At 43.7% G+C, this 14,053-nt stretch overlaps 1 protein-coding gene across 1 annotated transcript in view; it reads right to left on the reverse strand.

Annotated features, from left to right (window-relative positions):
• prex2 (phosphatidylinositol-3,4,5-trisphosphate-dependent Rac exchange factor 2) overlaps window positions 1-14,053 on the reverse strand; it is a 97,692-nt gene that overhangs the window by 32,958 nt on the left and 50,681 nt on the right. The window contains exons 23-31 of the mRNA XM_056364122.1: window positions 13,466-13,627; window positions 10,595-10,817; window positions 10,232-10,439; window positions 6,279-6,458; window positions 5,384-5,478; window positions 4,619-4,701; window positions 3,492-3,582; window positions 1,057-1,185; window positions 48-89 (exon numbers count right to left, since the gene is read on the reverse strand). Of these exons, the coding sequence (XP_056220097.1) occupies window positions 48-89; window positions 1,057-1,185; window positions 3,492-3,582; window positions 4,619-4,701; window positions 5,384-5,478; window positions 6,279-6,458; window positions 10,232-10,439; window positions 10,595-10,817; window positions 13,466-13,627 (1,213 nt within the window). The remainder of the gene's footprint in view (window positions 1-47; window positions 90-1,056; window positions 1,186-3,491; window positions 3,583-4,618; window positions 4,702-5,383; window positions 5,479-6,278; window positions 6,459-10,231; window positions 10,440-10,594; window positions 10,818-13,465; window positions 13,628-14,053) is intronic.

A 14,053-nucleotide genomic window follows, 5' to 3' on the forward strand; every position in this document is an offset into this window, starting at 1 on the left:
GTAAAATGCATTAACTACAGTGTTCTGTGTTTCTGTGTTAGACAAACCTGTATACTGTAGTAAGACCAAGAGCAGCCTCGTCTTCACCTCTGAAACAAACAAATAAATGCAAATCCAATGAGGCAGCGAACAACCTTATATCAACTCCCAAAGAGCCTTTCTCCTTGACTGCAATAGTATGACCTATACTATAAACTCAACCCCTTAAAGTCATAAACAGGACAATGCTGTATAACTCTCCTGCCCCATCCCAGCTCCACAGCTGTTTATTTTCACATATAAGAACAAAAAAAAAATAAAAAACACACACACACAGCATCATAAAAACGAGCCAAAGGCAAAGATAATAACATAAATCCACATTTGTTTATAGTCATATCAGAGCCGCGGGTAGCTTGGCAGGGCGCTGCGCTGCATGAAAAAGCCATCATGGTGTACACAGGCCAAGCTGCACATTAATATCAGCTCTGATTATTTGTACTCGCTCAGTCGTGACCGCCAGCTCACCTTTCCCAGGAGTGTCATGTGGCTTGGCCCTGGGTCTAGGCTGTTTGTATCTGTATTCATCTGCCTGTGGTAGTGTGTCTGTTTGTACATATACAGCATGTCTTGTATGTGTGAGTTTATTCAATCTGTGTGCCAACAAATGCAAAAAACACACACTTCCACTGGGTATAAATGAGAAAAAGTTGGTAGTGTTCAGCTCCAACTCTCCAGCTCTAATTGATGTATCCCAGGATGGTTTTAGAGTTTTCAGTTTCGAGAGAGCAGTGCAGTTAGCGGTCTTGGACTGCCTGTACCTACACAACTGTAACAGAGGTTATTATTGTATCTAATAAATATGATGAGGTGCGGTGGAGAATTGGTCAATTTAATGTACTTTAGTGCCCAGGCCAGGCATGCTATTGCGCAATAAATATTGGATGTGACTGTGTGAGCAAGCTTTAGGGTACGGACACGGTGAGAGCAGAGTGTGTGTGTGTGTGTGTGTGTGTGTGTGTGTGTGTGTGTGTGTGTGTGTGTGTGTGTGTGTGTGTTAACCGTGTACACACTCACCTTCGACATATTTAGCAATGGTTTGTGTGAGGGTCTGAACGCTGCTGGGAAGGTTCCAGGGATCCTGCTTGACGTGGAGACGCAGCTTCTTGGTGCAGTTCACTTTGGGCTCCATCTCCTGCTGAAACTCTGACACCCACAAACACACACACACACAAAGAATGAGCACAGACTTAGCAATGGGATATGATTGTATGTGTATCAATCGTTAAGCACATTACAACACAAAGACAGATTTTATTATTTAATTCAGCTCCTGGTGCATTTTCCTTTATCATCTTCACCTCCAAAATACAAGTCAGCTCAATTCACAGATGTTTATTGCCGTCATAAAATGCCCATGACTTTGCTTAAGCAGTTAGAGAACATCGAACTCTGTGAAAGTACGACACGCTCAAACTATTTTGAAGATTGATTATTCAGTCAGCAAAGATTATTTACTAAAAATGCAATCACAAAAGACAACAGATGCTAATAAAATTATGATACCCTTCTTTGTTGTTATTTTTCATCTCACACAAACCATCTCTATTCATCTTTTGCTTTCTGTCCTCTATTTCTTGCTCTAAATCTGTCTCCTTAACATCAGTTTTATTCTCTTTTTCTTTCCATGTCACCCTCTCTCTCTCTCTCTCTCTCTCATATCCATCCATCTATTTCTATTTCTGAGTGAAATTATAGGTCAGTCAGACCCAGACCCAAGCCAATCCCACAGACCACCAGTTTTTTTTCCGACTGCCTAGAATCTAATCTTTTTGTCATCTCGTCTTTGCAGTGGCAAAGCACGAGTGTAAAACCCCGTCAATCTGATGTAACCCCTCTCGAAACTAGACAGAACGGCTTGTGACAAAGTTTACTCTGGAGACGGAGAGCAGATTTGTGATAGAACGGTGGCTGTTTAACGGAGACTTCAAGTGTTTGTCTGTGTGTGTGTGTGTGTGTGTGTGTGTGTGTGTGTGTGTGTGTGTGTGTGTGTGTGTGTGTGTATGTATATGCGTGTCTGAGGGCGACACAGAGAGTGAGAGATCAGATGCAGGAATGCTCCACTTGTGCGATAATCCTTTTTGCTGTGTTATCAACCGCACACATTACTGGAGTTGAGATGGATCAGCTCTGATCAAGGCCTTCACATCCCTCCTGAGGCCATTTATGCATACAAACATACACACACACACACACACACACACACACAAAACACAAGCGGACCTATTTTCAGTTGAAGCGTATCGACGCTCACTTGAGGATAGGCTGACAGGAGAGGGGTCTCTGTGTGCCAAACGGGTGGGGGATGTTTGGGGGCTTTACTTATCAAAACATACAGAATAACTGGGTAATCTAATCATCAGCTTTTAGTCATCACACTCTATTAAAGTCACATTCAAGGACATAAAATAAGCAAACTTTTTCATATCAGAGCTTATAAAAAGCCTTACATGGTACAATACGGCCCACATGGGTACAAAACATAGTTATCATCCCTGCGCAGTCTGCAGGCCGCGCCTTGCATCGCTTATAACAAAACAAAAAGGAAAAGAAACAGTTGTTGCTTTTGAGCAGAGTTTTCTTCTATCTTATCTTCAAAATGGGTTGAGTCGTCGGAACAGAGTCGCACAGATCATGAAAGGGCACCGTAAGCTAGTTTGGATTTGTAGCGGGAAGTGATAAGAATAAATTTAGCCCCTTCCAGCAACATTTCCGACATTTTCCTGAGAGAGATAAAAATGTAACAATAGCCGCTGCGGTTAAACACCAAGGCCAAGAGGAGGTGAGGTGGCAAATAAACACACGGAGAAAACAAAATTATCAGATAACATACAAGCACGGAGGCTGTTACAGGGTCACTTTTTCCATTGACTGGTAAGAAGCACTACAATAACAGTAAAACTGGAGATGAGTGATGCTTTTTTAACACCATAAAGTGCTTCTAAAGAGAAGGGCACTGCAATAGCTGAAGGGGGGAAGAAGTGGAGAGACGGGAGGGAAAAATAAAGAGAGAAGAAAATGGCTGGGAAACTTTTTTTTTTTTTTTAGGTGCTGGAATCCACCTCCAGTACATCCCCCATGTCTCTGCAATCACATCTGTGCTCACACACATTACACAACAGGAAGTTGTGGCCCCTACGCGCAGGCGGCTGCGACATTTTTTCATCATAAGCTCTGTTTTCTCTCAGCACTGTGGTGGTCGGGCTCGGGAGTTTCTCTAATATTATCTTTCTTCCACTGCTCCGCTGTGCAGACCCAGAAAGACCCAGGAAGCAGAGCTACACATCAGCAAGAACACTCACAGGGAACTCACGTACTGCTGCAGCAGACAGTGAGATATTATAAAGGAAAAGACACAAAGAATTTTTGCGTCTCTTGCTCAAACGGTGGTATAAGATGCTGACAGATGAGTGTTTCGGAGCCGGGGTTACATCACAGTCCCGGTGTTTTACCTTGTAATCCTCTTCCGGGTGTGAAACACTTGGTCTGCTCAAAGGCCCGAGCCACCACTGTTCCTCTCAGCATGCTGGTGATTGAGTCCACCTGCAGAAAGCACAAGGGTCAAGTTGAGGCACTTGCATGACACAGTTCCTCACTATAGAGCCAAGATCGAAAGTATGCAGAGGGAAAGAAGAAAAAAAAAAAATCTGCTGCCCAAACATAACCAACACCTCTCTCTCTCTCTCTCTCTCTCTCTCTCTCTCTCTCTCTCTCTCTCTCTCTCTCTCTCTCTCTCTCTCTCTCTCTCTCTCTCTCTCTCTCTCTCTCTCTCTCTCTCTCTCTCTCTCTCTCTCTCTCTCTCTCTCTCTCTCTCTCTCTCTCTCTCTCTCTCTCTCTCTCTCTCTCTCTCTCTCTCTCTCTCTCTCTCTCTCTCTCTCTCTCTCACACATTTTCACAATGAACACAATTTGCTGTGCAATATGTAAACAAAGCTGGGGAAGCTGCTCTACAATAAAACAAATGACAGGAAGCAGCGAAAAAATGCAGAGACAGCATAATATAGTTTTTTCTGCTTTTCCACTGTCGATGGAGACATCCTCATAAAAGTCCTCGTGGATGGTCTAAGAGTGTGTGTGTGTGTGTGTGTGTGCGTATGTGTGGTAGAGAGTGTAAATGTGTACTCAGATATGGTCAACCTTTGCATCAATCCTCAGCACAAGTAAAAACAAAACACTATTCCTATTCTTAATACACAAATGTTCAAGTAAGACTTTGACCTTTAAAAACATTAACTTTGGCATGAAAAATAACAATTGTTTTATGTTTGAAAATCACAGTTGAATCATGAGGATGTTGCACATTTTTGACTGGGATGATACATCTTGTATGTGGGTAAAATACCAATCAAATCAGAGCCATTCCCAATCTATCACACAGTCCGACATAATAACTGACCCTCCACCTTAGTTGGATAAAAGAAGTTGAATTCATTCCTCAGGAGAGGATTCGAAACAATGTTTATCTGCAAGATGTTCAGGGACGAGAGCAGCTTTTTAAAAATCTAAAGACAGTGAGGAAGTCAGTATTCCCACTAGACAGCCACATCAGTCACATCTGTATCGATTGTTAAGTGACCCACCTGGCTAAACAGATGCTCCAGGAAGCTGTGAAGTTTCTTCTGCTTATCGTGAGACAGCCACACACTGGAGGGCATCTCATCTCCTACGGAGGTATGGTTACAATTTATCGGCATTAGTCCACAAATGTACAGTATTAAACTCATGCACAATGACTGTGTGTTGTCTTAATGCATCAAAACATATATGACTGCATAAACAGCATGTGTGTCTGTTCATTACCTTTCTTTTAATGTATACATTCTTTGGTTTTAAAGGTAAAGAAAAAGAGACGATACCTGACATCACATATAGCTGCGAAGTGTGTGTGTGGCTGTGTGTGTGTGTGTGTGTGTGTTTGTGTGTGTGTGTGTGTGTGTGTGTGTGTGAGACACAGAAACATCCTAACAGAGAGTGGGAAAGGATATTTGACAGGATACACAGCTGTGTAACACGTTAATGACAAATCCAGCTGAGATGTGTGGCCAAACGGCTGTCATATCCAATTAGATTCAACGTCAGGCATTTTTGTTCTCGCCTTCCATAGAGGTGTAATCACCTCGGATTGCCGGATTGTAATCATGACCTCTCACTTATGGGACTATTTTTTTGCTCCATTGTGGTTAAATGAGGTCATGGATTATGATACCTATCTGGTCTGTGTACTGAATGTAGCCATTTACAGATTTACAGCTCATACCTTTTTTTAGACTGTAAGTTATATCATTCTACCTGCAAAAACCCTGCAATGATTACATGGAGGAGAATAATGCGCTGCATTCGTGTACCTGAGTCCATCTCATCACTGTGAACGTAGGAGCTGCAGTGGCTGCTGCAGATGCTGGTGAAGGAGGCGATGGAGTTTCTGTTGCTGTTACAGTCACTGATGAAATGAAAAATATGTTTATGACACAATATACTTCCTGTACTGCTTCTTCTACACTTGTGTCATTTTGGCGACCGGTAAATAAAAAAGATACCACTTTTCAATAAGACTACACTTATAAAGGATTTATAAATGGTTTATGATTAGGTTATTAATTGGGTTGTTAACACTTATAAACAAGTTATAACACAGTTTTCATACATTGATGAAGGCTCACTATTTAGCAAGATCAAGTTCATGCTTACTACTCATTAATCTTACTAATGGGTTACTACTATTTATAACTGGTAAAAGGAGCCTTATTGTAACTGATTAATAAATTATGTGTTTTACACTTTACAATAAAACTCCATTTCATCAGTTATAAATGTTGTAACTATCTGGAATGCTAAAGTCCTAGACAAGATACCAACCAGAAAAAAACATCTCCATTTTAATATCCACTGTGCTGAACAAACTGATAGCATGAATTATAATATATATAAATGATAATATATACAAATATGTGAAGAAGCAGCTGGTACAATCACTGGATGATGGGGGGAAACAGTACAGATACATGTGAGCTCATTATTTGGCAAGCAACCGGTCACTGTTGCCGTTTTTTATCCAATGTGTTATAACAGCTTACAAATGATTTATAAAGTGTTAACAAGCTAATTGATAAACTAGTTATAAACCATTCATAAATCCTTTATAAGGGTAGTCTTATTGAGAAGTGGTACCATAAAACACAGTATTAAGACGTCTCTGAAAGTTGGCATCTTGTATGTAAACACCTTTGACTTCAGTTATACCTGTATGAGTCTCTGTTGCTGATTGTGTCATGTCCGGAGTCCTCCTGCTCGTCCCCTGCCACATTAAAACACACTTTCTTCCCGTTGCGCTCCCCCTTCTCCCCCTCACTCTCTGCGGAAATGTAACTCTCCGGGGTCCTCGCCTCTGACGCTGGAGGGTGGGTGATGGAGGACAGAATGCTGATGGAGAGAGAAAGGGAGAAAGAGAGAGAGGAGGGATTACATAAAGCAGCGACGACATTCATCCAAAACTAACACTCAAAACAGCATGATAGAAACAACGTCTTTGATCTGACTAATGCTACACAGGAAGCTCTTACGTGTGCCCCAGCACAGTAACATTTTGAACTGTACATACAGTATGTACAGTCAGTGCCTTCATGTGCGTGGGCTCGAGTGTGGGCTCCAACAGCTGACCGAGGGGGGGGGGGGGGGGGGGGGGGGGGGGGGGGGATTGCAAACAAAACCCCAACCTGTTTGTGCTTGGCTTCCGCACCAACAGCTTCAGATGATCAGGGATCCACATCATATTAATAGGTCAAAACGTGGAGCAGGGTGCAGCTGTGTCAACACGCTGCAACTCGGCTGCAAAGATCAGCTCCCCTTCTCACTGTTCCTGCTGGTCTGTATTCTATCAGAGGGCTATCAGAGGAGCAGGAAGAGGCCGGCCAGGATATTTTCACAGTTGCAGCAACACATGGTGGCATTTAAAGCCATATTCCAATAAATGCTAGGCTTGGACTTTTTTTGATCTCTCCCCACGCACACACTCTGACACGCGATGTCTGTTTACATTTCAGGCTTATTTTAATTTGTGTCCGCTTACATTTTCCATTGTGTCATAACATTGGCCTTAAGGACATTTCAAAGTGGGGGTAGCGGGGAGGGGCTGCTAGAGGCCACACAAAGCTACGTGAAATAAACAACCTGTCCCCCTCACGTTACCCCAATGCATCTCAGATTTTTATGCCTCATTATGATTTTAAACACCTCCACCCCCACCCCCACCCCACCCCTCCCCATCCCTCTCTCTCCATTGGCCCCCTTTCTACCCATTCACAGGCAGACTAGGCCGCAGAGATGCCCTCATTATGGGCCACTCCAGGAGCCACCACAATGCCCCTCCAAAAGGAGAGTGGCATTCCATCACTATGGAGAAGCTCTCCAGGCTCTGTGATTGGCTATTGGTTAATAAAGAAGTGAGCGCAGTTTGGGGCCTTTGGGGTGCAAACTAACGGAGGGAGTAAAGGAGGATAACAATGACCGGATCAGAGAAGGGGCTTTAACAGAGAGAGGAAGAAGGGAAAAAACAGAAGGCAAGAGAAGGAGAGCAGGCCAAAGTACACCGACGCTTATTGCAAGCAATCGGAAAGATCTCTTAATCTCTCACAGGTAGCTCTTTAACCCACTTCGACACATTAAACCATTAGACATCAATCGCCTTCATTGCATCTGTAAGTGCATCTGCATTACAAAGCTTCACATCAGGCAGTTTCATGGTAGGACATTTGCATGATGCTTTAATCTATTCTGGGGTAAATAAAGTGGAGGACCCAATAGCTGAGAAACCACTGGCAGTCAGGATGCTATGAATGATGCACACAGAGTAAGCGAAAGATATAAAAAGGAGGAGGAAAGTGGGGAGGAAAGTGTGTGTGTGTGTGTGTGTGTGTGTGTGTGTGTGTGTGTGTGTGTGTGTGTGTGTGTGTGTGTGTGTCTGTGTGTGTGGGGGGGTATTTGATCCAGGAAGGGAGGAGGTCTCGATATAAAACACGTCACTGGGCACGTCCACACACAGCTGTGACCCTTTGTCTGTGGCCTCCGAGACAAAAGTTCACAGGTCGCTGCCTCAAAATGGATTCCTCTACAATCAGCCAAGAAATTATGCAACATCATTCTACATCCAGTTGTTTTCTTTTCCTATATTACTTGAGGATATTTCTAATCTACTATGAATGTACTGCAGACTTCCTCTCTTAATGATGTTTTTTTTTTTTTTTTTTTGGGGGGGGGGGGTTGAAATAACGTACAAAAGAGCCCTTTATAAATGTGGCCACTTCGGTTCATTATTACATCATTATAAAGTAGTGCTGTCAAAGTCAGGCACACCCAGCACAGAAAAAGAAAGGGACAGAGAGAGTGAAGGATGTCTGTGTCTATGAGTGCAGGCGGGTGTGCAGACAGTGTGTGGAGGAAATAAGACAGAACAAAGAGGAGCTAAGGGAGCACAGAGAGAGGAGGCTGGGGTGCGTGAACAATAAAAGTAGTAGTGACCCTACACCAGTCAGTGAACAAGTTAACAGGCAAACTAATCTAATGAAGAAGAGCGGGTTCAACACACCCACACCGGTCAGAGCAATGACATCGAGCTTGCAACCGCTATTAGTTCCACACTCACAAGCCCCTGAGCTGTGCGTGAGCTGTGCGGCTAGCGGACAGTCGAGGTCATCATCCCCTCCACAGCCGCGTTTCGCACCATTCGAACGTGCTTGGATGCAGCTACGCTAATTGGCAGGAGCAAGGCAAAAATTTGCCCAGACTAAGTCATTAAGCGCCTTGCTGTGGACTCGACTCATTATTACCGCGGTCAGGTGACAGCTCGGCTCCATCTAGGGACTTTTTTTTTTTTTTTTTTTTTTTTTAAGTATATTTTTTTGGGCTTTTATGCCTTTAATGGACAGCACAGTGGAGAGTGACAGGAAACGGGGAGGCAGAGAGAGGGGGAATGACATGCAGTGAAAGGCCGTCCGATGCGGGATTCGAACCGGGGCCGACTGCAGCGAGGACTGTAGCCTCTACACATGGGGCGCCTGCTTAAACCACTACGCTACACGACGCCCCTATCTAGGGACTTTTAATGTCATTCTCCCAATTGTGCTGCCACAGCAGAGGAGGCTTCTAATGACTAAATCAATCACATGATCATCTAAAGATTCCTAACACAAACAGCCACTGTAATCAGTCAGCTGTCCACCAACTATTACCAACTACTGCAGGGGAAAACTGGAAGAGTGAAGTTTGTTTTTCCAAGATGTCTCACTTAGAAGGAGGTGCTATCATCACTTTACAGGTTGCTGTGTGCGGGTATGTTTCTGTCTACTGCACATGAATGCATCGTTTGTCTATTGTTAGTGAATGGCATTTCCAGAGGGCACCTGGCCCTAGTGACACACCCTCTACTTCACTGAGACTGTATTTCCTGTTTGGGGATGGGGGATGCAGGAATGGTGTAGTGTTTCCCATTTCCTTTCCGTAGCCTCGTGCGCCTCCAGACAATGAACCCCACCAACCATGCTGAACACAGAGTGGCCAGGCAGGAAACACTGATCTAACACACACACACACACACACACACACAAATGGATACAACTGTATACAAATGAGGCGTGAGCACGCTTTTGTGAACAAACCGTGCAGACATATTGTAGAGAAAACCACAGAAACGACTGGATGTTTCCGTTTTTCCTCTTCCTTCTGTTTCTCTCTACTTCATACTCTCACACACACACACACACACACACACACACAGGTGCTGGATTAATGACCAAAATGTATACCCACCAAGTGCCAGATGCGGCACACTGGCCACGCAGGCGGCTAAAGTTACAGCTTGTTATATGAGGCAATCTGGTTTTCACAGGACATTTCAAATTATGTCAAACAGAATCGGTGGCAGGGTATCTCTTACCATCATAAACAAAAAGTGATTTGAAGTGTTTCAAAAATATCAATTTCACCCTTTGTTTTGCAATTTGTGGGGAATATGTTAGAATAGATGAATCTCAAACTCCATTTAATGAAACACAACACCATTCTCACATGGGAATGATTTGCAGGGAGTTTTGCAAATGAGAAACAAGAAAGCATGTGTTTTTTGGGTTTTTTTGTGTGTGTGTGTGTGTGTGCGTTTCTGTTGTTGGTAGTTTGACTTGTATGTACACGTAGCCACTCACTCATGAATATGGGCGCCGTGCGTCTCCATCTCCTTGACGACAGTGGTGAGTTTGTAGAGGAGTTTCTGGTAAGCGTCCAGGGTGAGCAGGTCGTCCTCTCTGAGCAGGAAGCGAAGGCCGTGTCCCTCAGTCCTGCCCAAGCTGTGACCCGATGGTGCGGCCATAGTGGTGATGGCGTGCTGGACGTTAACCATGGGGTTCAGCTTACCTGAGGCAACACAAACATGTCAGGAAAAAAAAAAACAAACAAAAAAAAAAACACACTGATAAAAAAGTGTGGAATTTAAAGCGGCTTGAGATGAATATGTCAAATGACTCCGCTGGGCAGGTGCTTATCATGCACCCCCTCTCCTCCTAACTCACCCTGCTCAGCACTGCTGCGTCCTCCCTTCTCCAGTGTGTTCTTCCTGTTGTCCAGCTGCACACCAAAGGCACTACCCAGAGAGGTGGTGGTTTTGGGGTAGGAGACCTCCATCACGTTAATATGACAGTTTGTGGGGCAGAAGTCGCTGCTGTGGAGGGGGGACACCTTGGCCTTGGCCTGCTTAAAGGTAGGCCACGCTCTGTTCTTCAGCACCCTAGCAAACTGATACAAAAGACAGAGATGATGATGGTTGAGAGATAAAATGTTGACAGTTTCTCTGCTGCTGAACATGGTTTATTCCGGGAGCAGGTGGTGGTGATGACAAGAGCTTCGGCCATAGTTGCGTTTACAAGACAAGAGGTTATAATACGCCTGAGTGAGTCGTTATCGTAAAATGACAAGACTGGTTGGGGCTAGCTGGTTAGCATGCTGACTTCAGTAGGAGAAAAGCCGTGATAGAGACATGAGTTAACACTGGCATTGCTTTCCACTGCTGCAGACAGCTGTTGGAATGAAGGAATAAATAAATAAATAAATGAATGAATACAGGAATGAAGTTTGATGCTGAACTCACAACATCTCTTCTAGGCTGGTAAATAAACAGCTGTTAATGCTAACGCTGGCTATGTAGCCATAGCAAAACTTACAAACAGCTACTTTAATGTGGTCAGAAAAAGTGAAATGACGATGTGCATGAAGCATGGATAGAGATATTGCACTACAGTTCCACTGGCTGCAGGGAATGCCATCCTATGATACTACTGGCTGGTAGGTTTATAATCAATAGTAATCAAAGGCGGGGGATACGGGATGAATCTAAGCATTATATAGCAGGCAAAAAAAATAATAGGCTCCATGTGAAATACAGAGCAGGCTATCAGTCAACTCAGTCTCCTGTTTTGTTTTACATATGCGACAGCTGGCACTGAAAGAAAAACATAAATATCCATTAGTGTATATTTTCTAAATCCCCCCTTTTTTGTGTGGCAGCTCAAATATTAAACCCAAATCAAAGATCCAAGACAGACACATAGCATCGTCATTGCTCACACGTGAAGAACTCCAGACCCCACCACAACCATTTATCATTGAAATGGATACGAGTTGAATTAAACATGATGCATAGCAGCTCATATCATCATGTTTTAAGATAATATGATGAAAACACGTTTTATTCTACTATTTGTGATATGATTTGTAACTTCAGCAACCTTCAGAAAATGTGGTCATGTTTTAGAATTTGTTCCAGAGGAACTGTGACTAATATCAAACACACTTCAGACTAAAAATGGCGTTACTTCAAATAAAATAAAGATCCTTTCAGTTAACATCACATGCATCCTGTAGACGCTGTTGAGTGACTGAAAATATCCTCCAGGGCGGCTTAATGCTATAGGAAGGACCATAACGTAACTCCTTCCAACCCCGCTGTGAAGGTAAACTTCCTTAATGTGCTACGAGATAGCATCTCCACATCTCCACACAAAACACAATACACAGCAGGGAGCCTGGAGGAGTGTTTGGATCCAATAGAGCTGATACAGCACATTTTACACATTTCAGTTCTTTGCAACATTTGGTTGCACTTTCCTTGAACCCTCCGTCACAGGGCCTGTATCCTGTCTTGGATGTTACACAGCAGATGCTATAAACCGTTGGATCAGTTTCTAGCAACTTGGGCAGCTACATAAGCATAACAGAATTTATATGTTAACTGAGGGACTTAAACCAAACATCTCTCCTCAGTTATCTCAAATAGTTGGAGTATGGAGCCGCGGCTCCAAAGCTGATATGGGTCCAGATCGGCCGGGAGGTGACCTTCTCTCTTGATGAAACATCTCTTCACATCTCCTCTGGCCCTAGAGGTTTGTAGACCCTCATTTCCAGGCCCCAAGTTCACATCTCTCCTTTTATCACTTTCTGCTCGGTCTTACTGTGCCTCTTTATTCCGTCTTTCATTCTCCCATTGTCTACATTTCTTGCTCCTTCTCTCATTCTCTCTCTTTCAAACCGCCCAACCACCACCACCTCTTTACTCTCTAGGGGTCTGAGAAGGAATGCTCCAGTGCAGGAGGGGATCTTACACAACAAAAGTCCTGGCTGTGGCTTAGCATGGCTATTTATAAGTGACTGGTAATTAATCCAAGGCCCATGCTAATGTTGAGTCAGATCTTTTCCCCCCTCCCTCTCACGCACACTTGCACGCATTAGGATGTTTTGCCTATAGACACATGCTTGCAGATGTGAATGAAAAGTGATGAAAATACTCTGGTTGTAACCTAATTACAAACAAAGCACTAGATAGTACTACATATCGCAGACTTTCAGTCAGTGATAAGTTTGCAAGTGAGTGACAGACCTCTTGGGTAAATATTGCTTCTTCACATGTGGTTCTCAATGAGAACCAATTACATTTTTTAAGACCAAACTGTGCGTCGGGTTCAACTTGTTTGCAGTGTGCTGTCGGATTGATGCACTTTGACATGTTGATGTCAGCACGCCATCAAGCACATCTATGCCTTTTCGGTGTGTTTTCTCCACTTTCCCAGGTCCCTACATGTAGGAGATTCTTTTCAACCACAGCCAGTGTGCAGTGGAGGTCAGCATGCAAGTCCTGTCGCAGTGCATCTAAGCTGGATTGACTCAGCAGGAGAACCACAGTGAAAATTATATAAAAAAGTGGTATTCCTACGCCAGCGGCATCCTGTTTCTATTATTGTCAGTCTACAGAGAATTGCAGAAGACAGAGTCAATTTGAAGCTGTGTGAAAATATACTTATGCAGTTCATGGTGGAGAGAAATATCATCTGAAGGAGAGTGACTAATGAAAGGTCTCTTCAACTGTCAGCAGAGCAGCTCAGGATAGTTACCTTCCTGTAGTTGGTGATGCGCCGATTAATGTGCTCCACCCTGTCACTGCACATGGCACTGAAGCGCACCTGCAGCTCCTCTGGGATCACGTCACAGCTGGAACTCAACCTGCCACACATCTGCACCAGTGTGTCATCATTACGCGCCAGCGCCTCCAGGATCTGGCCAGAGACAGGGCAAACAAACACAATTGATGACTAACTCATATGCCAATGCCTCTAAAATCCCTCTTTGAGCCACTAATGGGTTGTAAATGAATGACCAAGCTCTTTTTTCATTGGAAAATAGAATTTGGCTGGTGGGATGATTTCTCTACAGAATTTCATGAGCAGTTACACTCAGATGTCTGAAATTTCCATGTGCTATTCATAAATCCGTCCACGGAGATGAACCCAGATTGTGATACATATGCTGTACATATGTATGTAGACTCTGACTTTCCAGATCAGAGATTAGCTATGAGCAGGAAGACAGACACAAATCTCTGAGCCGTATTAATGAGTTGCCCAGTGGAGGGGAGAGAAAAGCAGTGGAGGAAATGCAACAGCAGGAAGAGACTGAAGCACAAGAAAACCTGCGCACCCCGA

Source organism: Seriola aureovittata, chromosome 20 (assembly GCF_021018895.1).
Source record: "Seriola aureovittata isolate HTS-2021-v1 ecotype China chromosome 20, ASM2101889v1, whole genome shotgun sequence".
In the NCBI taxonomy this organism is placed as follows: domain Eukaryota; kingdom Metazoa; phylum Chordata; class Actinopteri; order Carangiformes; family Carangidae; genus Seriola; species Seriola aureovittata.